Raw genomic sequence first — 25,836 nt, forward strand, 5'->3', positions numbered from 1 at the left:
AAGAGTGATTTATCTCCTGTCATGTGACGAGAACAACCGCTATCAAGATACCACAAACATGAGTTAAAAACCTTCAATGAGGTGTGCACAAATAGAAATGCATGTGACAAGCATTCTTGGCCATCAAACATAAATTTACTTTCACTATCCATGCATCTGTTAGATTGAATCTTCTTTTTCAGATTATCAACTTTTTCACACAATATTCTATTTCTTCTTTTGTACTTCTTAATCAAAGAGTTAGACTCACATAGGCTATTGTGTAAGATGTGATTCTTATTTTCAACATATTTCAGCATGTTAGCAAACATCCTCGCATGGTTCTTAGTTTTTAATAACTCTAAGAGTTCATCGTTAGGACACCCCTCAAACATACTCATAGAATCATAATCACAAACATTTAAACCACAATTCAGCATGGCCTTTTCCATATCAACAACCATATCTAAAGAGGTCTAGGATCACACTTAGGTATTTAAACCACAACAAGTGCACCCGCTCTGATACCAAATAAAAGTTCAAATAGTGTTAAAAACACCATGAACGTTTAGACCCCCAAATAACAAATTACCAATTCAAACTTTATATCATATAATGTATGTGCGGAAAATGATAACAAGCTTATAACAGAATTGATAAATAATCTAAATCATAAATAATCACAATTATAGTAGTAATTAATTGATAAAGATAAAGAGAAGAGAGATGCAAACACAAGGACAATACACGATGTGTTATCGAAGAGGAAACCGAAGCTCTCGGCGTAAAACCTTTCCGCCGCCCTCCAAGCGGTCAACAATCCACTAGAAAATGTAGTTCGGATACATGAACAGCAACAGACCCTCCAAGCCTAATCTACCCAGGTACCTAAGCCCTCCAAGCTTCTTGCTCTAACGAGGTTGCGCCGAACCTTTTTCTTTTCTAGCTTACCGGATTCCGCTATAAACCATAGCATCAACTAATAGTTATTGGTCCCTGCCAAACTGCTTCCCTTAGTACCAAAAGAACCTTCTCACAGACGTGGGTATGGTGAGAAAAGGATTTCGTCAAGAACCTCTAATGATGTATCAATGGAGAGGAAAAGAGTAGAGGAATTTAAAGAGTCTCTTGGGTGAAGATTGTGGATAAGGCAATCTTGTTTTCTCTAGGGTTTCTCTCTCAAAATTCTCTTTGGAAGCTCTCTACATTTCGTGGGAATGAGGGATATTTATACGAGGGTGAGAATGGAATGTGAAACGTCAGTTTTTCCCAAACAAAGTGTTCTGGCGACTTGACCTCGCGACTGGGTTGAGCCGCAGTTCAAGTTGCAAGCTAACGGCCTGGCTTGCTTGGGACTTTTGTTCTGTAGTTCAACAGCTGGCGTGACTCTTCAGCTTCTGGCATGCTTGGCATGTGTGCAACTTCTGGCGACTTGCAAGCCGCGAGCCACCCGTGAGATCTAGTCATGAGTCCCTGTTTCTTTGCACAATCTTGAACATTTTTTCACACTCTCTTACTCACTACCCTTACAAGAGTTCCACCTAAATACAGGGTTACTAAATGCTAAATACAAGCAAATTTGGCACGGAATAAAGCCAACGAGATGGTTGATTAAATTCAACCTTATAGGGAGGATGGAACAACCAAGGCTCGTTCAGATACAAGCTGTTAGGAGAGATACCAGGGGCATTCACACAAGCTTTCAACTTCGGTGACGCCATGGATGATGACGAAGGGTCGGATGACGAGGTAGAAAATCTTAGAGAAGGATTCGCTGCAATCAGGTTTTCGAAAGGTTTCAAACAGCAAATACGAAATCCCTGGGCTAGAGCGCTCATAGTTAAGGTTTATGGGAAAGAAGTGGGTTTTAGCTTTCTTCAAGCAAAGCTACTATCCTTGTGGAAACTAGCAGGGAGGCTGGATTGTGTTAGGTTAGGATTTGGGTTTTTCTTAGTCAGATTATCACTGAGGGAAGATTATGAGAATGTTCTTAAGAAAGGTCCATGGTTCGTGAGTGGACACTTTCTCTTAATCAGACAGTGGGAGCCAAATTTCAAACCAGAGTTAGCCAGCGTGTCTTCCGTCGCAGTCTAGGTAAGGTTGAACCAGTTACCGATTGAATATTATAATGTCGAATCCCTCTTTCAGATAGGAAGATCGATTGGGAGCATGCTAAGAATCGACATGTACATGGCAGAGGAGTCTAGAGCAAGGTTTGCTCATTTGTGTGTGCAAATAGATGTTGACAAACCCCTTATCACGACCATACTCATTGTGAAGCTTCAACAACCAGTGAGCTATGAAAGTATCCAAAGTCTCTGTTTTGGATATGGAAGAGTAGGCCATCGACGAGAGGGCTGCCCATACCTTTTACATCGTGGTCCACTTCACTGTGGTCCGTCGTAGGAGAGCTTGGACAAGGAGGAAACCATTGATACGAGCGATAAGGCGTGCGATTTGCATGAAGCTGACACCACAAGGACAGAGGCGGGACCTAGTAGTAGCATGCAGGAGGAAGCTAATAGGAATGTGCAGGAAGATCAGTATAGGCCGTGGGTCATGGTAACACATAAAAGGAACGGGACAAAAACTCAAAGGAGTGGTGGCCCAAGGTAGTACATGACAACTAGAGGAGAGTGGGATACCAAGGCAGAGATAGAAATGAATGGAGAAAGGGAAAGTCTTTAGGGAATGATATGGGCCACGTTAGGCCTCAAAGGTAGGCGAAGAGGAAGTTGTCCTCATTGAGAATGGTTGACAAAGCCCAACTAGAAAGAGTTATTCAAAGTATAAGTAAGGTGGACAAACAAAAGGCCCAGGTTCAATTCGGTTTAGATAGGGGAGAGGCTAAGGAGATTCTAGAAAGCCCAAAGATACTTAAGCCCAACACGAGAGATCCAATTATGGGAAAAAAAGCTCATGCCCGTGCAAGGGCACATCTTTAAGCTTCTAGTAGCGCTATGGGAAGAGCTCATGTTAAATTAGTCCAAGCTAGTGAAGATCCAATCAACCAAAATGGAGGGGCTTATACAAAAATTGCTGCTGAGTTTAAATTCGCAGCATCAGGTTGGTTAGAGAAGAAGATTAATTTTGGGTGAAGTGCTTGTAGAGATACCAGTGAGCAAGGTGTGTCCAACGTGGGTCATGGGGTAGCTCGACGACATGTGGAAAAAGGTATGGATGATGGGGATCAAGCCAACAAGAATGGTGATTGTGCTTTACCTGATAGTGGTTTTCTTTCTTCATGCGCTAGGCCAAGTTACAGAGATGGTAGCTCTACAACTATGTGTGATGCAAAGGCAACAGACAAAATGGAGTTTGAGGGAGAAGGTCATTTAGACGCTGCCTTTTGATAAGTGATTCGATCCAAACTAAATGTCACCTGATGAATATTACAGCTTGGAATTGTAGGGGCACTTTGAAGCCCTTTCAAAGTCATATTAGGGAGTTAGTTTAGAATTATAACCCAACTATGTTGGTGGTGATGGAAACCAGGATTGGGGGAGAGAGAGCTAAGGAGATTACTGACAAGTTGCCTTTTGATGGAGCCATTCACACAAAGACTATAGGCTATACTGGAGGCCTGTGGGTTTTGTGGAATTCAGATATCGTGGAGGTCACACCCCTTGCCAACACTGAACAGAAGATTCATGTGATGGTTAAGGTACACCCTTCTAACTCCAGCTGGTTATTCTTTGCTGTTTCTGCTAGTCTTAGGAGCCCCGAAAGGCAAATATTATGGAATAACCTTATGCAAGTAATAGATTTACATAACATGTCTTGGGTATTAGCTGGTGATTTCAATGAGCCATTGTTGAAGGATGATAAATTTGGGGGCCAAGTAGTGAATCTGAAAAGGGCCTTACTTTTCAAAGAATGCGTTGATAAATGTAACATGATAGATATTGGATTTTCCAGGCCACGCTTCACTTGGGCGAATAAAAGAGAAGTCCAAGCTTTGATTCAGGAAAGGATTGATCGATTCTTTGTTAATCCCAGCTAGTGTCTTATGTACCCGGAAGCCAGAGTAACGCACCTTACAAGGTGCCATTCTGATCATAGTCCAGTGTTGATGGAGATGTTGCCACGGATGTCAAATACCAGTAAGAGACCCTTTAAGTTTCAGACTTGCTGGCTCTCAGATCCAATGTTTCCAAATGTTGTGGCAGAAGCTTGGAGGCAAATAGGAGGGCTAGTTGAGGCAACTGAAAAATTTGCTAAGGATTCTACCCAATGGAACAAAACCCACTTTGGGAATGTGTTCAAAAGGAAGAAAAATATTATTGCAAGATTGAATGGGATCCAGCGATCAATAACAGTAAGGCCTTCGAGCTTCTTGCTGAATTTAGAGAGGGAGCTCCAAGGGGAATTGGAGATGGTTTTGAAGCAAAAGGAAGAGATTTGGGCTTTGAAGTCTCGGGTTAACTAGTTGATACAAGGGGATAGAAACACTGCTTTCTACCATGTATCAACTTTGGTTAGACGGAAGCAAAATAAGATTTTGGCGATAAAAGATAATGTTGGGGAGTGGATGTTTGAGGAGAATGATATCAAAGGATTTATTAGGGTTGGGTTTGGTAAGCTGTATACAACTTCTTTGGTAAGCGCTTTGTGAGACAACCCCCTCAGTTTCCAATGGTAGCCTAGACTTACGGAAGAAGAAAAAATCGGTATTAGTGGAGAGGTTATTATTGAGGGGATAAAACAAGCTTTGTGGTCACTTAAAGCCTTTAAGGCTCCAGGGACGAATGAGCTTCATGCGGGGTTTTACCAAAGATTCTAGCTTATTGTGAGAAATTCTATGGTTGAGGAGGTCAAGAAGGTGTTTGTGGCTAGGAAAATCCCATAGGTGATTAATAGAACCCATATAGCTCTCATTTCGAAGATTCGAGGGCCTGAAACCTTGGGGAATTACAAGCCAATCAGCTTGTGTAATACAATGTATAAGATTGTGACGAAGATCATTGTAGCAAGGTTAAGACCTTTGTTATGGAAATTTATCTCACCTCTTCAAACAGCATTTGTGCCAGGTAGGAAAGGGATTGATAATGCCATTATAGTTTAGGAGATCATCCATACTATTGGAAGGAAAAAAGGAAGGGTAGGGTACATGGCTCTGAAGATAGACTTGGAGAAGGCATATGACAAGCTTGAGTGGAGCTTTATAAGGGAGATGCTTATTAGAGTGAACCTTCTGGAGGAGCTGATTGATATTATAATGAGTTGTATTTCCACAGTGTCCACCTCCATTTTGTTCAATGGGGAAACTCTTGATCCAATTTTCCCTTCTAGAGGGATTAGACAAGGCGACCCATTGTCTCCGTACTTGTTTATTTTGTGTATGGATTTTCTTGGTTAACTCATAGAAGAGAAGTGCAGTGCAAAGCTTTGGATTTCAGTGAAGGCATCTCAAAGTGGGCCAGCCTTCTCACATCTCCTCTTTGTGGATGACCTTGTTTTCTTTGCCAAAGCTGATTATGTGAATTGTTTGGCTATCAGGGAGGTTCTTGATCACTTTTGCAGGGTTTCGGGCTAGTCAATAAGTGATGCCAAATCCAGGGTGTATTTCTTTCCCAATGTGGATTGGGACACTAGGGAGTCATTAAGTGATATATTAGGCTTCGCAACCACTCCTTTCCTTGGGAAGTATTTGGGCTTTCCCCTAAAACAGCCAAGGTCTTCTTCCCAAGATTACAACTACATATTGGATAGAGTGAAACAAAAACTAGCGGGGTGGAAGGCAAATATGTTGTCTCTAGCTGGTCGTTCTATGCTCATACAAGCTTCCTTTGCAGCAATTCCAGCCTATGTGATGTAATGCTCCTAATTGCCTTGGAAAGTTTTGGATGGTATTGATAGGGTTAATTGAAACTTCTTATGGGGTCTTTTGAAGGGGGGAAAAAAATTCACTGGGTTGGATGGCAGAAAGTCACCAAGATTAAAGAAGAAGGGGGGCTAGGATTGCAGTCAGCAAGAGAAAGGAATACAGCTTTATTAGCTAAGTTAAACTGCAAGTTGCATATGGAAAGGGAGGCACCTTGGGCTAAAGTGCTAGCAAAGAAATATTGCTCTCCAAGAAGGCTAAACGATGTAAATGCTAACAAACTCCCTTGCTCAGCAACGTGGAAAGCAATTAAAAAAGGAATGGAGACGTTCAACAAAGGAAGTAGATGGATGGTGGGTAGGGAGAGTAATTTAAAGGTATGGCATAGTAGTTGGACTAGCAAAAGGCCTCTTAGAAACATGATCCAAGGCCCTTTGACTTGGGAAGCAGATTGGCTGGAAATTAGAGAGTTTCTTGTGGACACGGGCTGGGATTGGAGCAAGATCCCCTTTGAGCTTCCTCTAGATATTAAACAAGTCATTCAAGCTACCCCGATCTCTCTCACAGGAAGAGGTAAAGATGTTTTGGCCTAGGCTGAATCTCCTCAAGGTAAATTTGATTTGAAGAGTGCTTATAAATTAGCTAAGGGGTTAGATGCTGAACCATAATTTGAAAGTAAGTGGATATGGAAAGCAGATACGCTCCCACATATAAAGTCTTTTTTATGGTAGTGTGCTCACAACAGTATTGGAGTGAAGGTTTTTCTTGTAAGGAGAGGAGTTGTAAAGGAGGAAAATTGCCCAGTTTGCTAAGAGGAAGCGGAGACAGTGTTGCATGTGCTTTGGGATTGATCTCGGGTCAGACTTGTTTAGAGGAAGCTGGGAGTTAAGGTAAGGGATTCGTCTTTTTTGGGAGAGTAATCTTCAGACTTGGATAAATTATAATGGTAGTCAGATCAAGGTGGCCACTCCGGCTAACATACCATGGAAGGTTGTTTTTCCTTTTGCGACATGGCTCATTTGGAAGAGTAGGAACCATTTAGTGTTTAAGGGGAAGACTATGAGCCCAAATTTTGTAGCGGATATCCTTAAGCAGATCACAGAGTATGTTCACTGTGTGGTCTCTCCAAGAGCTCTCACTCAAAAATCAATTCAGTGGATTAGATGGGAAAGACCACCAGAAGGCTGGAATAAACTGAATACTGATGGATCAATTATTGAAAGCTCAGGTATGGCGGGCTGTGGGGGTGTTGTGAGAGATGAAGAAGGCAGTTGGATAGCAGGTTTCACGAGGAGGATTGGGGTCACAACCAGCTTTGAGGCGGAGCTGTGGGGGCTTAGAGATGGCTTGATGTTATGCAGCAATTTAGATATATCTTCGCTAGTAGTTGAAATAGACGCCAAAGCAATTGTGGACGCCTTACAAAATGCGGACTACGTTAACAATGCCATATCGCCGATCTTGGATGACTGCAGATTACTGATGACTCGATTCAACCGGCTTCAAGTCAAACACTGCTATAGTGAGGCCAACAAAGTTGCAGACAGCCTTGCTAGGATGGAAATTAGCAACAACCCAGATTTAGGGCCCGTTTGGATGCAGCTGAAAACTGAAAACTGAAAACTGAAAACACTGTAGCAAAATAATTTTTAAATATGTGAATAGTATCGTGGGACCCATTTTTAATGAAAAAGTTGCTGAAAAGTGAAAATTGTGGGTCCGTGAACAGTATATATATATACTGTTCATTGACAAAAGTTAACAAGTGTGGCTACTATTCATTGAACAGTAATCGTACAGTAACCGTGAACAGTGATTCACTCTTATTATACGGCTGAAAGCTAAAAAAAAAAAAAAGGAAAAAACGCAAACGTGCAACGCCAACGCTGGTCCCAAACGGTCTCTTAATTTATTTTCAAAGTCCGCCTGTGGACACTGTCTCTGTTTTTGAGAATGATTGCAATGGCATGTATTTTAATAGGTTATGCCAGAGACCTATTCTTGATGTTTAGTTAATATGAATATCAGTTTTCACAAAAAAAAAAAAAAATCCAAAGAATGATGGGAATTATCAAATGGATTCCCTATTACCTGCAGAGTGCATTTCGCATATTACATATCCTTCACAACCCCTCGTCCTCGTGATGCATGCAGATCCGCCTTGGTCTCTCCTGCTTTTAGGTCTGCTTCAAGTTCAAATGCTGTGTGGGAGAAGTTTCTGCCTCTAGATTATGAGGATTTCATTTCCCAATCATCATCCTTGAATTTGATGTCTAAGAAGGGTCTCTTATCTCCATCTATGTCATCACACCCCCCACCCCCCCCCCCTCTCGTCAGTAATGGCACCATGGTATACAAAAGTCAATACTGGCTATAATCTCCTCTTTTTCTTTTCTTTTTTATTTTTTATTTTATTTTTTATATAAATTTAATATATCATTCTGTACGTAAGAAAATTGGGGTGGGTGGGTGGCTACATACCTATAGTCACAGATGAGTAGCCTGTCAAATATGACTCCTCATAATTATTTATTTTGAGTTTTTTTTTTTTTATATAATATATATATATTTTTTGAGTTATTTTAAGATCAACTTCTTTGAAAAAAATAATAGTTTCATTCTCCGTAACATTAGAGTTGTGGCACACTAGTTGTATCACTGATTTTTTTTTTTTTCTTTTTTTATTTAAGGCAAAATACAGTTTATACTTTATAGTTTACCTTCAGGCGCTACTAGCTCAGTTATACTAGCTCACAACTCCAAATTTTACTACATAAAACTTACAAACTAATTTAATAAATGAATGTAATTAGTGAACTTTAACTACATAATAAATATATGTTTGAATATTAAGAGACTTTTCTAATTAGGTTAACGGACACTAACGATTTTCCTTTATTCCCAAAGAAAACGTCAAATGTGCAACATAATAGCAAGCAACTTTCAAATGGTTCAATAGTTTCCCCTTGGAATTCAAAGCATGGATTTTGATGTTTTGGACATAGATTCTTATGTACTATGTAGTATTCTTTGGCATTTAAGGAGATTGGTTTCATCTTGATGTGATGAGAATTAAGAAATGGAGGTCGTAGGGTTTTTTTTTTCTTCAACAGTGAGTTAGTTTATTTCCAGTCATGAAAAGAGCAAGACTTAAGTACAGTACTTAGATACTCTTCTTTAGGCTCTCATCTTACTACCACATGAATTTTTTCTTATAAGATGAAAATGTATTTTTTAGTTATCTAACCATATAGCTAAATCTGATAAGATGAATCTAAGGAACAGCACCTAAAGTACTGTATTTAAGTTTTGTCCCATCAATAAAATCATGAGGTTTGGGATATAGCATTGAACTTCAATAGTTTGCAAGACTAACTATTTTTTTAAGGGAAAATGTTAAAGATATTATAAATTTTATTAGATATGCTTGACAAACTGATATAACAACAAATGTGATTAATGTATTTTAAAAACATAATCAATGATGCTATACAAGCACAATAAAATTCACAACTTGTTGAGGTGGTGAATAGGGACGGACCCAGGATTTCAAACTAGAGAGAGCTAGAGTAGAAGAAAAAAAAAACTTCCAATAAGTATCCATATAGTATTAACAAATTATAAATACACAAAATTGTTTTTTTTTTTTAATACATTAAGATGCATTCATCTACTAACAAAAGCAAAAAATAAAAAATAATGTTTTTTTAATATTACGCTGGAAATGATTTATTTTTTTTTTTAAGTTAGAGCATTTACAGTAGTGATTCTAAAAAATTTAACTTATAGTAACTCAAAAAACTAATTTATCTATTTTACCACCTCACTTTACAATACATCCAACATCAAATGTATTATTTTTTTTTTACCACCTCACTTTACAATACACCTAACATCAAATGTACTTTTTTTTAACACTTAATTTAAAATAATATAAACAACTCATTAAAATAATATAGGAAGAGAGAGAATTTGAGTTTTTTAATTGAAGGTAGAGAGATAATCTTAATAAAATATTGTATTTTATTTTTAACAACTTGCACAAACTGGTCTTTATACCAATTTACTGTAGTTATTAAAAATTTAGCTTCTCCAATAACACATGGATTTTATTTATTTATTTATTTTTAGTGGTAAAATAGCTTTTTTGCTAAAATAAAATCATCATTGTGAATGTTTTTATTATTTTTGTTAAGTTTTTGGGTTGAATAGTTGCTAGTTGGAGGGGGCCTAAAGTGTTGGAAGAGAGACAATTACAAATATATATATATATATATATAATAAGTAAAAAAAAGAAAGAAAATTGGATTCGTGGGGCCTAGGCCCCCACCTGAGTCTGGTGGAAGTTCCATGCTTGTGTGGCTATGGTAGCAATCACTGATGTGACTTTTTTCAATAAAAAAAGACCGCGTGGCACGCCATATTTATAAAATCGAGTTATGTACAATTATTTTTGAAGTGAAACTCGAATTTCATAATATCAAGTTATATGGAATTTAAAAAATAAAAATAAAAATAAAGTAGAACTTGATATTAGGGATATCAAGTTATGTTGAAACACAAAACCCCAAATACAACCCAGTAAGGTACAATCTGTTGTTGCTCTCTCTCTCTCTCTCTCTCTCCTCTCTTTATCCCACTGATCTCCTTCACTCTCCTCATCGTGGAAATCAAAATCATCCCAGTAAAATTCAATCTGTGCTCTCTCTCTCTCTCTCTCTCCCGTTCACTGCTCATATCTCTGCCGAACACTCCTCAAATCTCCAGCAAACAACCCTCTCACAACATTGAAACAATTTTCAAAATTACTTTATTTGATCTTGAAGATGACGAGGGAGGGGAAGAGGGTTTGAAAAAGTGCATGAATGCAGTGTCATACAAATAACTCTTGGATAACGGTGTGATGTCTTAGATTCCAGAATGATCTCAGGCAATAGCCAATAAGTTTAGCTTTTAAAATTAAATCTTGTGGCTTTAGGATCAAAGTGTAAATATGTAATGGTATGTTTCATATGACAACTACTAATTTCATTTGTATCACATAAAACACTGAAGATGACTATGTTCACAATTTTTTTCTACTCAGGTAATTGTTGTTGATAACCACTTCACTGGATCAAAGGACAATCTTAAAAAAATGGATTGGTCATCCAAGATTTGAGCATATTCGTCATGGTACTTTCTTAAAATTTTAGTATCTTCCAATTGTATATAATTTTAAGTCTTCCAATGGAAATTCTACGATTCTAAATTATTCCTTCTCTTGATACTTAGATCCATATCAGCAATATGTGTTCATTTCTATTTATTTTAATCGTTATATACTTTCAGTTACTCCTAATATACAAGCTGAGATGTTCATCTTGTTTAATTATTCTTTGAAGAATCTGAACTGGCTGGCATATTGCTAAGCTGTTTTCACACAGCTCTCTATTTCTCTCTCTCTGTAATCCTCTTGCAATTTTTATTGGAAACCCCTAAGTTTTTTTTTTTTTAAAGTGAAACCTATATTTGTTCATGTCTTCTTTTCATGCTTTCCAACTTAATTGTGTAGAATGTTAAAGATTCTGTTGCTTTTGTCAATGCAGCTTAACCAAAACACAGAAAAATCATGTCAAGCAGCCTAACCAAAGTAAAGTCATGTCAAGCTGGTCACCACTAATATTGGTATATATTACTATATCAATCCTGGCATTGGTCTAATCTTTTTGTAGTTTGCTTAGCTTGTGTGAGATCAGAAACTTCTTACATTGTCTTTGGTGAAGCATCTCATACTTGACAAGTTGAATGCAGGTTTATTTCTTGGACACTCAAATTTGATTCAATGGAAGTTCCATTTTAGTTTCTTTTTAAGGACAAATTACAAATTACCCACCCGGAATTTGACCAAAATATAATTTGCCTACCTTTGATTTGAAATTTAACACTTTATCCATCTGAGATTTAATTGAAATTTAAGTTGCCTACTTGTGGTTTGAAATCTCATGATGTAAGTGTTCCACTAGCTTATTTTTTATCTTATTTGATCTTATATTTTTGTGTTTTTTGTGTTTTTGGAGGAGAGAGATATAAAAGTGGAGCAAAACTACATGTTTAGCATTGTTTTTTTTTTAAAAATGGATTACGAAACTCTAAGTGAACTAACCTCAAATGGGTAAAGTGTTAAATTTCAAATTACAGAGTTTAGAACTCGTCACAAGTGTGCATTTGTAACGAGTTTAGAGCTCTCCAGGATATAACGGCAACTTTGTTAATGTGTACTCACAAACAGAGTTCAGAACTCGTCACAAATGCTTAAGAGAAAATTTTCAGCAGAAAACAAAGTAGCTAGAGTATTAAAAGTAATATATGTTTTATTATTTTTTAACTAATATCATATATGCAGAATTTTTTTTTTTTGATAGTCTTAGAGCTCTAAAAAAAAGGAAGTAGCTAAAGATGATTAGAGTGAAAAAGGGAAAGGCAAAAACAAAGGAATTTTCTTTTCCATTGATGTCACAAGCGGCTATGTATTTTTTGCAAAACATGGGAAGGTGCGGCTGATTATTTTATAAGGAAATATGAGTAGATTGAGGGTTTTGTTTACTGCCAAAAATTCCTACGCCAGCCAAGGAAAATTCTAAAGTATGGGCTTGGGCTTTACAACAAAATATCATGGGCTTAAATTTTAAAACATACCCAACAATCCCATATATATTGAAAGGATGAAGGAACAACCTATGATTCTTCCTTGATAAATAAGGGAGAGGTTTTACCTTTTAACAAGAAGTTTTATAATTCTCACATTGGAAAGATAAACAAAGACATTATACTGTTGCATCTAAAAATAGATTTTTTTTTTTTTTTTTCAAGTGAAACCTATATTTGTTCATGTCTTCTTTTCATGCTTTCCAACTTAATTGTGTAGAATGTTAAAGATTCTGTTGCTTTTGTCAATGCAGCTTAACCAAAACACAGAAAAATCATGTCAAGCAGCCTAACCAAAGTAAAGAAAAGTCATGTCAAGCTGGTCACCACTAATATTGGTATATATTACTATATCAATCCTGGCATTGGTCTAATCTTTTTGTAGTTTGCTTAGCTTGTGTGAGATCAGAAACTTCTTACATTGTCTTTGGTGAAGCATCTCATACTTGACAAGTTGAATGCAGGTTTATTTCTTGGACACTCAAATTTGATTCAATGGAAGTTCCATTTTAGTTTCTTTTTAAGGGCAAATTACAAATTACTCACCCGGAATTTGACCAAAATATAATTTGCCTACCTTTGATTTGAAATTTAATATTTTATCCATCTGAGATTTAATTGAAATTTAAGTTGCCTACTTGTGGTTTGAAATCCCATGATGTAAGTGTTCCATTAGCTTATTTTTTTTATCTTATTTGATCTTATATTTTTGTGTTTTTTGTGTTTTTGGAGGAGAGAGATATAAAAGTGGAGCAAAATTATATGTTTAGCATTGTTTTAAAAAAAAATGGATTACAAAACTCGAAGTGAACTAAACTCAAATGGGTAAAGTGTTAAATTTCAAATCACAGAGTTTAGAACTCGTCACAAGTGTGCATTTGTAACGAGTTTAGAGCTCTCCAGGATATAACGGCAACTTTGTTAATGTGTACTCACAAACAGAGTTCAGAACTCGTCACAAATGCTTAAGAGAAAATTTTCAGCAGAAAACAAAATAGCTAGAGTATCAAAAGTAATATATGTTTTATTATTTTTTAACTAATATCATATATGCAGAATTTTTTTTTTTGATAGTCTTAGAGCTCTGAAAAAAAGGAAGTAGCTAAAGATGATTAGAGTGAAAAAGGGAAAGGCAAAAACAAAGGAATTTTCTTTCCCATTGATGTCACAAGCCGCTATGTATTTTTTGCAAAACATGGGAAGGTGCGACTGATTATTTTATAAGGAAATATGAGTAGATTGAGGGTTTTGTTTACTGCCAAAAATTCCTACGCCAGCCAAGGAAAATTCTAAAGTATGGGCTTGGGCTTTACAACAAAATATCATGGGCTTAAATTTTAAAACATACCCAACAATCCCATATATATTGAAAGGATGAAGGAACAACCTATGATTCTTCCTTGATAAATAAGGGAGAGGTTTTACCTTTTAACAAGAAGTTTTATAATTCTCACATTGGAAAGATAAACAAAGACATTATACTGTTGCATCTAAAAATAGTAGAATCCTTCAAATATTTCATCATCAAAAAAAGAATCCTTCAAATAATTTTTAAATATTGAATGCATGAGCTGACTTTTATCGAGTCTAGAATCCTCAAGTCAAATGAACATTTTAATTCATTTATTCTTATTCTTATTATAATAGGAATAAAGATATTATTATTATTATTATTATTGTATGTTATAAAAAACCTGGTATCGGTTCTAGGGTTTGATCGGTTTTCACCAGTTTTTTTTTTTTCCCCTTAAATTGACTAGTTTTTATTTAACACCAAATCGGCCTAGGCATTGATCTACAGTAAACCTGTTTGGATTGGCTAGTCCCGTTCGATATTTAAAAATATGGTTATGTGTGTTTGTTAGGTGTGTATATATAACTTTTCATTGACACTAATGTGAATAAGATTTTTAGTCATTGAGATTTCATGTGAACGAAATTTTCAACTGATTGATTCATGGATTGAGGTTGAAAATTATCCCTCCTTTTTGCGGGAGAATATAGTCAAATCAGATTGGTGATGCGGATGTGCTTTAGTTATAAGAGTTTTGTGGAATTTGGACGCATGGTGTGTGTGGACATGATAAATTTTCTGAATATGAATTTTTACTTCGATAAATTTTGACTGAGCTTTATTTCAAGTTTATTTTTAGTTATTATTGAAGAGTAAACTTGTTTTTGTTTTCAGTAACTCATTAGCCGATTTTGTGAGAACTGGGAGATGGAAATAAAACCCCAAAACTCATTCAAACAAGCACCTTCTCCATGAAACCCACTTATTTTGGGTGATGAGTGGCGGAAATAGAGTGATGAGTGATGGAAATCCACAAATCCAAACAACCCCTAAATCTCAGCTAAGCCTTTAATTTGCAACTCATTCTCAGCTTCCCATGTTCCGGAGTGTGTGCACATGAACTACCTTCGAGTCTTTGATTTGGAGAAGTCAACGGGAATGGAACGGCAGTAATGGAGGCAGACAATGAGACGGACCTTAGTGGTTAGAGAAAAAGAGGGAAAAAAAAAAAAACAAAGTAAAAGAAAAGTGAGGAAAAGAAGAATAAGTTGACATTGCTAGTTTATGGCATTTAAGCCACTAACATGTTCACTTCATGTCATGTAAACCAATGACATTGCCATTTTATGTCTACTAGTTTGTAACCCGTATTTATGCACAAAAACATTGAACAATAAAAGAAAATAAAAAGAATTTTACCAACATTGTATCCCATTCTTTTCTCTCTTTTTTTTTTTTTTTTTTGGTTAAAAATATTGATTATTATTGATAATATTATACTATGAAACTCTATGGTTAACAATGGTCATTTTAAAAAGAAATCAACATAATGAAATTGTTCTTTCATTAATTGGGATTTGAAAAAAAAAATTGAAATCAACATTTAAAATGAATATATGAGTTATAATATTAATTGTATATATATTTTGAGCAATTTATACGTATTTGCTTGCTTATTTTCCAACTAATATAATTGCCTGCAGCTTCATAATGTTTTTTTTTATTATTATTATTTTTTATATATATACTGTGGGGGGTAGAAACTCAAACTTATGTATTGGGCCCAAGGTCCTATTTGAAGGTTACTGTGTGTCCGAAGAGGCGAAAGTTGCTGAGAAGGAGTTCGCATGAAAGAAAGATACCTGGAAGTGGAGGGGATCAGTCTGAAGAGAGCACCAGTGGTCCGAAGAGATCATTCTCCTCGGATGCAAAGATTCTTGGTCAAGCAAATATCTGGAGGGTTCGAATGATCTTACTAATGACTTCAGCGATTTGGATAAGCTTTAGATATGCCTGGAGATAAGAAGAATGGAGAAATATCTAAAAGGAAAAGCTGCCACCGCCATATTAAATGCACTGCATCTGCTTTTTTGGCCGCATTAATGTGGAGAAGACCCCTGAACAGTGTTATCCCAGCTACTACAACTCACAGAAAGCTAAAGAAGAGATCTGACGTGACATATACTCAAGTGGACACTTAGATGAAGAACAAGTGGACGATTAAGATGATGAGTAAGGATGCTATATAAAGAAAAAGCCTCTGGAGTAGAAGAGGAGGTTTTGGAGAGTTGTATTCATTTTTCATTTAATAATATTCCTCTTAGGACATCAAATTGAAAAGTCTTGAAGTGTGTTTTTTATATTAGTTCATTTTTGAACACCATAGTTAACTATTGTTTAGTTCATAATCAGCCTAACTCTTTTACCCATTCTCTACAAATTCATTGTTTTGAATCGAGTGAGCTCATAATCCAAACCTTTTGGGCTTGGGCTACAAAAATAGACCCTACATATACTTATAGGAAAACTTCATAATGATGTAATGATTTTTTTTTTTTATTAATTTGGATTAAAAAAAATTGAAATAAATATTTAAAATGAACATATGAGTTAGTATAATATTATTAAAAATATCTTTTGTGCAATTTAAATGTATTTGCTTGCTTGCTTGCTTTCTAAATAATAATTGTCTGCTTTTAATTTTGCGTAAACTTCATAATGTTAATAAGAAACTGTGAAAAAATCTATAAAAAGAAAAGCATTCAAATTTTGAATGACACTTTTTTTTTCATAAAAAATGAAGATAAACCTTGTAAAACACTATAGTGACAAATATTACACTGTAGGAACTGAAGAGCAATGATCTCAGCTGGGGTTGCAATGTAATTTTCTACAATTAATACCAGATATGAGCCACATATCAGTCTAGAAGTTGGGTTTATTTGCAAGAACGTCTGTAGACTGTAGGCCAAGAAGTGGAAGTAGCCACTGCAAAATTCTCTCTACGACCACGGAAAACCAATTAGTCCTGATCAACCAGGGGGGGAGAGAAAGGGAAATGCAGCTGTTAAAGCTATGAAATTATAAGACATAACAAACAAATTTCAGTAGAATATAACTTTGACATTAATATTGGTTAATTAGTGGTTCTGAATTCTAATGCATGCAATTAAGTCAAACAAAGGAATAAAATTAACTTGCATAGCATACACAACTAACAAAAAATTCAAATTGAACAAATAATGCTTAGCCCGAACACACATGTAGTATAAACTAATAGACTTATAGTAAGCAATCAAAAAGGAAGAAGCACCACAAATTAATCCCCCACCCCACTCATATTTTATATGATGATATAACAGGTACATTCAAAACAGGATTGGCAGGGAAAGTTTATAGTAAAAGAAAGGAAACTTTTACTCACATTTTCTTAGGAATATGTGCTTTGTTTTGTTAATGGAGACTACTTCTTCGATCTTTCATCGTACCACTAAAAAAGAAAAAAACAAATTGTACAAATTGCAGGCCAAATTTGGGAAGAGAGAGAGAGAGAGAGAGAGAGAGAGAGAGAGAGCCTTTAATGACTTAAAAAACTTAGAGCAAAGATTATGCATTTGAGAGATAGATGAAAGCAGAATGTGGAAATCTATGTGAGAGTGAACTTTCTGTGAGTTTTAAGGGGCTAATGCATTGGAATGATTTTTTTTTGGTTGAAAATGTGATTGAATATTTCTGGAAGGTTGTATGCTTTATGTTTATACGAACAATGAATGGGATGCAGGGATTTTGTAGTGTGCATGTTAAATGTTCTTGCTTAAGTGAATGAGCGTGATTGTTGTGGTTTTCTTAACTTCTGTGTTAAATGTTAATACATGTACAAAAATTTAAAAATTTAAAGAACACTAGGTACAAAATTAGTTATCCAATTTAAAATCTAAATTAGATTTTCTCTCAGCTTTACCTTTATATATATATATATTTCATATTTTTCATGTGTTGGCATATTCTTTGACAAACTGCACTTTACTTGTATTTGGATAATTTTAAGTGGTTTCTAGAATATCATGAAGTATGTCTTAGGACCTTATCAAGTTGTATTATAGAAGACATGAAGACTGCACCAAGAAATAAGTTAAGAAAAGTTGAAAAAGTGAACCTCAACACTAGCTCGACACTAGCTCGATACAAGAAATCTATTGAAAATTAATGAAGAGCCTTATGAAGAGCCTTGATACAAGCTCGACACCTCTCGATCTATTAAGTTTTGCAAATCCAAAATTCTCAGATTTGTTTTCAGTCCATGATGACTTAGACTTCTAGGGTTTTGTTCACTAAACTTCTAGGGGATTTAAAACTTTATTTGAAAGTTATCACAAGACACAAAGACTCAATTAGAGCATCTATACTCTTATTGTGAAGCTACTGCATTCTTGTGCACCTTAGGATTTTGTAACCAGGTGCTTCCTTCTCTACAAGTGTATTGAAGAACTTTGCATCCAACAACAAGCTTCAAGTTGCTGGGAGTTAGTCACATACTGGAATCTGTGCAAAGGGAAGAAGTCTTTACAAAATTCAGACCAATTGGGGATTACTGTAAGGATTCAACTGTAGGTTAGTACTTTAAAATAGACCAAGTTGGGGTAAAATTTCTTGTACTTGTAATACCTTGATTTTGATTAGTGATTCCTAGGAGTGGTGACTTGAAATTCACCTAGTAGGGTTTTTGCCTTGTGAGAGGTTCTCCTCATTAGTTAACAAATCACCATGTCAATATAATTTCCACTGTAGTCTAGATTATTTGGTGATTTGTTTGTGCTTTCACAATTTTGCATGTAATTTGGCATAATTAATCAACCAGGGTAACTGAATTAATTAAGTAGGGTCAATTTATAACCCCACATTAAAAGTATTACAAGTTTTACTATAAAACTTACAAATTGATTAGGTAACTTAAGTGTGCATTCCATTAAACACGTAAATATTTTCCATAAGTTAGATGGAAGTAAAAAATAACTAAAATAATTTTCTAGGACTAAAATAAGACCAATGCAAAATTTAGGACAAAAATAAATTTAACCGATACAAGTATCATACTTTGGTGAAATGCGGCAGGCTGTGGGGGCACTGTTCAGGGGTCATTCTGCCATTAATGCGGTAGGCTAAGTTTGTACAATGCATTAAATGTGGAGGTGATGGGTGCCTTATTTGGAAGCTTCCTCCTTTCGTTGCTTGCACATTTCTACTTCCTTCCTCGGCCTTCAATCCTATGGCCTTGGTGGTTTATCTAAAGTCCCTTGAGGAGCATACACTCCTCAGGCGGGTCACCTTCATTGGTTTCACTATTTGGATTATCTTGACTGTGCTAGGCCTGAGCTGATGAATAGTTGAGTCCAACTGCTCCTCGGGTTGAGCCCAGTTGATGATCTTCCTTCTTTGGGCTTTCCCCTGCCACAATTAATACGACGAATTATTATGACAACAACATTATTGTTAGTTGAATTCTACAGTTGTATGGGTGCAAAATTACTTGAGAGGGCATGGCTTAATGGTAAGAAGCCCAAGACATCACACCTACGAGTTTAGAAATTGTGGATCAAATATTGATAAACTACATTAGTGCACTATCATCTGGTGCGCCAAATGCCAAAAATTTGGCATTTGGCACACCAAACTCCAAAAAACCTCAAATATCAAATGTTTTAAATGCTAAAAAATTTAGCATTGATGAATAGTACAATGCCATGTTTGAAACTGTACGGATAGAAAATGTTATATGTGTTAAACATATTTTGGTGTTTTTTATTCCACTTTCTCTCTCCCACATCACACCCAAGTCCTCTCAATCTTTCTTTCTCTTAGACTCTCTCTTTGTCAGGTAGGGCTTTGTGATAAAAATATATTTGTTTTGTTAATTTTTTAAGGGTTTTATTAACCTATGTCCTTATGGCATATATTAGGAAATTTTTTTAAGGAAAAATGAAAAAATGATTAACTTTTTTGACAATTTTTTTTAAATCTTCATGAACAGTTTTCAAAAATGGATAGTTAATATATGCCCTAAGGGCATACATTAATCGGACTCATTTTTTAATATAGATGAGGTTTGTTTTAAATTATTTTAATGTGTTATAATACTATAATAGAAAATGTGATGTACAGTGCATTGTAAAATAATGTATTGAAATAGATAAAATAACTTTTTATTATACTAATTGCTAAATTTTGTTAGAAAAGCTAATAGGGCGTGAAGTTCCTACTTTCAATAATAAAAAAAGTACAGGCACAAAATTTATTATATGAAACAGACTCATAGGACCAATCATAGAAGTAGGGTCGGCCCTAGGCTTAGGCTAATTAGGCCATTACCTAGGACCCCTTTACTAGAGAAGGCCCCAAATTTGGGGGCAAATTTTATCTATCTATATATTTATTATATATATATATATTGGAAGATATTAAAACATTTTAGTTTACATTTTTTTTTTCATTATTAAGAAGGCTCAAAGAATGAAGTAATGTTAGAGATAGAGGTAAGACAAATTTAAATAAATAGGTCTTACAAATAGACGAGTTACTAATCACAAGTAATTTAAATAGGAAAATGTTAAAAATACTATAAATTTTACTACAGAACTTTTATTTATTTAATTATTTTTATATAAGATAAAAATTATACTCTATCCTAATCTAAGTGTATATGTGTGTGAAACTCTCTTTTAGAGACTTAAATCTCAGCCATTACCTCTCATAGCCCACAAGAACTTATATTTGTTTAGCGATCACTGCACCAAGGGTGCGTGGTGATTTCCATAACTTTTATAATTTAATGTGACAATGAATATAATAGGTAGATTTCAACAAACTATTGAATGCATTTTTGAATAAATATTTGTGATTGGTGATATGTCTTTGTAATTTTCATGTTATAAATTTTATAATATTTCTAGTATTTTTGTAAGTCTCATGTCATTGATCACATTCATTACAACACCAGTTTGTAATAAAATTTGTTATAACTTTAACATTTTTTCAAAAAAAAAAAATCATATTAAAGAGTAAAAAAAATGAATACACAATTCTTCCAAGTCTTTTTTTTTTTTGGGAACGTCTTCCAAGTCACTTCAGAAAATGGACTAGGATAATATCTAATTAGAGTAGGACCGTTTATGTTAGTTAGAAATGATTTGTCACATCATCGCTCAGAATCTTTGTCTCCCCTTTAAATGATTTGAATAGCTACAAAGTATTATTTATATATTTCATCAAAATTTCATTAATATATATCATAAAAAATATTATTTATTTATTTATTTTCTATTGAGTTTGTTAAAAAATATAATGCCATTTTTCACCGAATATTGCTTTTTTAGCAATCTCTCTCATATAATAAAGACTCGCAAATGAGTATTATGTTTTTATCATATGAGAGAGTAATGCAGCCAGTTACTGTTTTTCTTTTTCTTTTCTTTTTTACTGTTAGTGTATAAATAGCACTGTCCTATTTATATTATCGGTAATCAAAACAACATTGTCTTTAAGAGCATTTCTATTCTGTTCTTCCAAAAAAAAAAGTATTTTACATCACAAAAAACCACTTCTTTACATAATAATTTTTTAAAACACTAAATTCTATTCTTCATTTTTCGATAAGTTATTTTAAAATAATCTAAAATAATTTTTTTAATTGAACTAAAAAAAATTAAAAAATAATTAGCACTCACTCCAACTTTACCAACGCCACCACCAAAAACACAACCACAACAATAGGAAAACAAAAATCATGATGAAGAAGAAGAAGAAGAGGAGGTTGAATCGCTTTGGCTAGTCTCCTCCACCACTTCGTTGCAAATGGCATCTTCGCTGCAACCAATGGCCGAATCGGCCCACTGCCAAATCAACCTTCTTAACACCATCACCAGAGCATCCAACCCAAATATTACAGTACAAACCACTAATAGAGACTCCAAACCTAATCACCATTTTACAACGATGATGACACCATGATCGATGGTAGCAGTCCTACAATGACGACAGCAACATCCGATGGCAAGGACGAAGATGAGAGAGCAGAGGAGAGAGAGAACGGGTCTAACCAGACCAAAGGAGAGAGACTGGGAGTGAATAAATAGAGGGAATAAAAGAAATGCATGTTAGCTACAGTATCATCTAAAAATAGATGATACTCTATTGCAATATGTAAAGCTTTCTATAGTGATAGATGATCGGTTGGAGGTGTGGTTTTAATTTTTTTTTTTTTTTCTTTTCTAGTTTGTTTATTTGCACCATGTCATCTATAATGCATTTTGTATCACCCTGCGGGAATGCTCTAACTGTTAGTGTGTATTATGAGAAAAGAAAAAGCAAAAAAAAAAAAACTAATCATTTTTTTTTTTAGTCTTGACGTTGTGATTGAAAAATTATTGTTAATTGAGAACTATAATGTGGGTAATTGAAGCCAATTTCATAGATTGTAGAAATTTTATTATATTTGAATGTGTATATGAGTTAAAGGTTTTAAAGAGATAAGAATGAACTCTAATTCAAATGGCAAATCCCCTTGTAAGAACAATGTAGAACGTAAGATAATAAATTCAACACTCATTTAAAATATGTGCAAATTACTAACATATCTCACTATTAGTTTTTTTTTTTTTGGTTTCCACTAAATAAAATCACATCTAGGCGAGCCTTGTAAAACATATTGTTGCCATGTTTGCCAATCCTTGAACTTCTTGAAGCACCAGTTGAGGGGCAACTTGGACATGAATATGTTTAAGCATCTTTTTTAATGTCACAATATCATCCATGATGGGGACATTCTCCAAGCTAGTCAAGTGATGTGTTTGAATTAGCTTCACTCCATGATTTGATTATAGAAAAAGGATTACCTCCCTGAAACCTTGCTTCCACGCGTCATATAATGCTTCTCTGGTTGTGGATAGCAGATTGTTCTTGTTGGAATGCCATGAATAGAAACCTTTACGAACGGACTGGCCTAAACGATTTTTAATCACAAAGGCACCTCCATGCCAATTAGCTTCGCGCGAATGCTTTTTCGTATCAACTATAATTATTGCTTGCCAATTTTGATATTGGCATGTATTTTGGTTTCCAACAATTGTGGTAGTTGTTGAACCAGTTTAGATACGGTGATGAGAATCAACAAGCATTCAAAGATCTATTGCATGTTCCAGTTGGGCCTATTACTAAAGCAAGATCCAAGAAGATCAAAGAAGCACTTAATGGGCTGATTCAAGAGATTTGGGCTGATTTTAACGCAGGACATTCTAAGCTTGGCCCAAAGGAAGATGAAGACGTAATAAATTTAATTCAAGCTATTGAGGGTTGATCTAGCTTAATTGGGCTTGATTTATGACGTGGATTAATGGCTGATTGATTTTCCAGCTCCATATCAGTTAATAGATATTTTTCCTAGTCTAGAGTATCTAATTTTGGACCAGATCTACCTTAATTTTAAGCTTTTATTATTTTGAACTTTTTTAGCTATATTTCCTATTTTGGATATGCTAATTTCAGACCAAATCAACTTTTATTTAGGGTTTTATTATTTAGTACGTTTTTTATATTTTCTATTTCCAGTCATGTCATATAAATAGCATGCATTCATTGTAATTGAGATATTATTGAATAAAAATCAGAAAATGTGAGGCTTTGCTCTTCTTTTGGTTCTTTAAGAACTGTGAACTTATCAGGGATTCTTCCTTGTGGCGTTCAAACTTTATACCTTTGGTTCGTGATTCAATTATAATCATTGGGTCAAGGTCTGTTACTTATACCTTTGGTTCGCGTTTCGATTATAAACTTGGGACAAGGTTCTATCAAAAATCTGAATTTTTGCTTTCTTGGGCAAGTATTCCAATATTTTTGTTGGGTCTCAAAGCGTAACGATTGAGGTTCGCATCATTTGGTATCAGAGCACAGGTTCTAAAATCGGTTTTCTTTCCCTTTATCTTTTGTTTCCTGTTTTCATCCTGTCTTGTTCCTTTTGTGTTCTTTATTTCTCGTTCTTATTTTGTAACGTGCACTAGGTTAAAATCGTGCACCATGCTCCCAGAAAAAAAAAAAAAAAAAAAAAAGACTTCAGAAAGAAATAGAAAACAAAAAAAAAAAAAAATTGTTTATAGTTTCAATTCTCTCAGACCAAAATATTATTTTCTTTTGTCCTCTTCCTTTGATTTAGTGTTTCTGTCATATTTTATTGCCATTGGTATTAGTTTAAATACTACAAGTTGAATTTCTTGATCAAGTTTATTAGTTTAAGTAGAACTGAAAAAGAGAAGCTACGAGTGAAAAAGGCAAGAGAGTGTGAGACTAATATCGGGAAAAAGCCAATTTAAGAGTGAAACACGAGTGTGAGTGACATAATTTGAGTGTAAACACGTGAGGGAGTGTTGTGAGGAATTATTTTTAACATTTTTTGGTAGTTTCAAAATTATGTCTTCTAGGGCGAAGCATCAAACAGAGGAGGGGAGGAGTCATCCATCATGTTGCAGGCTATGCAACAACAATTTGAACGTATGAACGTGCTGTTTAATGATATTCGGGATCGGATGGATAGGCAAGACGTTGTAATTGCTTCTTTGCGTGAGGAGTGTCCCCAAAGAGCCCTTAATGCTAGAAGGCGATCGAATGGATAGGCAAGACGCTGTTATTGCTTCTTTGCGTGAGGAGCGTCCCCAAAGAGCCCTTAATGCTAGAAGGCAAGAAAGGCGTGCGCATGTGGATGATTCTAATGACTACCATGACGATGAGTTTGAAAATGAAGAGGATCAAGCTTCATTGAACAATGAGGGTAGGTTTGCGCCAAGGGGAGAAAGGCGTGGTAGAGGTTTCCGAAGAGATCCAAGATGGCAAGATGGGACTGACAGAAACCTAGGAAACATCAAAATGAAGATACCATCGTTCCAAGGGAAAAAAAATGATCCAGAAGTGTACTTGGAGTGGGAGAAGAAGGCGGAGTTCATCTTTGAGTGCCACAACTATTCCGAGGAGAAAAAGGTAAAACTAGCTGTGATTGAGTTTACTAACTATGCTATTATATGGTGGGATCAACTTGTGATGAATAAAAAGAGAAACTATGACAGGCCTATTGAGACATGGGAGGAAATGAAGGCCACCATGAGGAGGCGGTTTGTCCCTAGTCACTACCATAGGGACTTGTATATGAAATTACAGAGTCTTACTCAAGGTTATAGGAGTGTAGATGACTATCACAAGGAGATAGAGATTTCCATGATTCGAGCTAATGTAGAGGAGGTTAGAGAAGCTACTATGGCAAGATTTCTGAATGGGCTGAATCGGGACATTGCAAACGTGGTGGAGTTGCAGCACTACGTGGAGTTGGAGGACATGGTGCACATGGCAATAAAGGTGGAATGACAGCTTAAAAGGAAAGGAACTCGGTCATTTCAAAATCCGGGCTCCTCTACTTCATGGAGGTTAAATGGGAGGAAAGATGAAGGGGCTATTTTCAAGTCCAAAACTAAACCACCAAAAAGGAGAGATGAAGCTCCCAGTGTCAACAAAGGTAAAAATGAATCCCAAACTCGTAATCGTGATATTAAGTGTTTTCATTGTTTGGGAGTAGGTCATATAGTTTCACAATGCCCAAATAAGAGGACCATGATCGCACTTATTGATGGAGAGATGGAAACTGAAAGTGAGGGAGATGATGACCAGATTCCATCACTTGAGGATGCTTGTGACGACGATGTGGAGTATCTAGTGGAGGGTGAGTCACTTATGGCTAGGCGTGCTTTAAGTGCACAAGTCAAAGAGGATGATATGGAACAACAAAGAGAGAATATTTTTCATACTAAATGCCACATCAACAATAAGGTATGTAGTATGATCATTGAGGGGGGGAGCTGTACTAATGTGGCTAGCACTACTTTAGTGGAAAAATTGAATTTACCTACCTTGAAACACCCTAGACCATATAAGTTGCAGTGGTTGAATGATTGTGGAGAGGTTAAGGTAAATAAGCAAGTACCGGTTTCTTTTTCAATTGGGAGGTATAAGGATGAAGTAC

General features: G+C 35.4%; 2 protein-coding genes across 2 annotated transcripts; both read left to right on the forward strand.

Annotated features, from left to right (window-relative positions):
* Nucleotides 1-1,698: 1,698 nt before the first annotated feature.
* LOC112002766 (uncharacterized) lies at nucleotides 1,699-3,332 on the forward strand. Its single transcript, XM_024034921.1, has 4 exons — nucleotides 1,699-1,989; nucleotides 2,128-2,271; nucleotides 2,386-2,522; nucleotides 3,089-3,332. Exons 1-4 carry the CDS (start codon nucleotides 1,699-1,701, stop codon nucleotides 3,330-3,332), a joined length of 816 nt encoding a protein of 271 aa, XP_023890689.1.
* A 119-nt stretch (nucleotides 3,333-3,451) lies between these two features.
* On the forward strand, nucleotides 3,452-3,982 carry LOC112002755 (uncharacterized). Its single transcript, XM_024034910.1, has one exon. It carries the CDS (start codon nucleotides 3,452-3,454, stop codon nucleotides 3,980-3,982), a length of 531 nt encoding a protein of 176 aa, XP_023890678.1.
* Nucleotides 3,983-25,836: the final 21,854 nt, after the last annotated feature.

The sequence above is a fragment of the Quercus suber genome, unplaced genomic scaffold, assembly GCF_002906115.3.
Source record: "Quercus suber isolate HL8 unplaced genomic scaffold, Cork oak 2.0 scaffold_297, whole genome shotgun sequence".
NCBI lineage: Eukaryota > Viridiplantae > Streptophyta > Magnoliopsida > Fagales > Fagaceae > Quercus > Quercus suber.

Coding starts and splice junctions, on each gene's coding strand:
- LOC112002755 (XM_024034910.1), top strand. CDS start 3,452: ATGTTGGTGGTGATGGAAACCAGGATTGGGGGAGAGAGAGCTAAGGAG.
- LOC112002766 (XM_024034921.1), top strand. CDS start 1,699: ATGGATGATGACGAAGGGTCGGATGACGAGGTAGAAAATCTTAGAGAA. Junction 1,990..2,127: donor TTAAGAAAGGTCCATGGTTC/GTGAGTGGACAC, acceptor TCCCTCTTTCAG/ATAGGAAGATCGATTGGGAG. Junction 2,523..3,088: donor AGGAATGTGCAGGAAGATCA/GTATAGGCCGTG, acceptor AAGTGCTTGTAG/AGATACCAGTGAGCAAGGTG.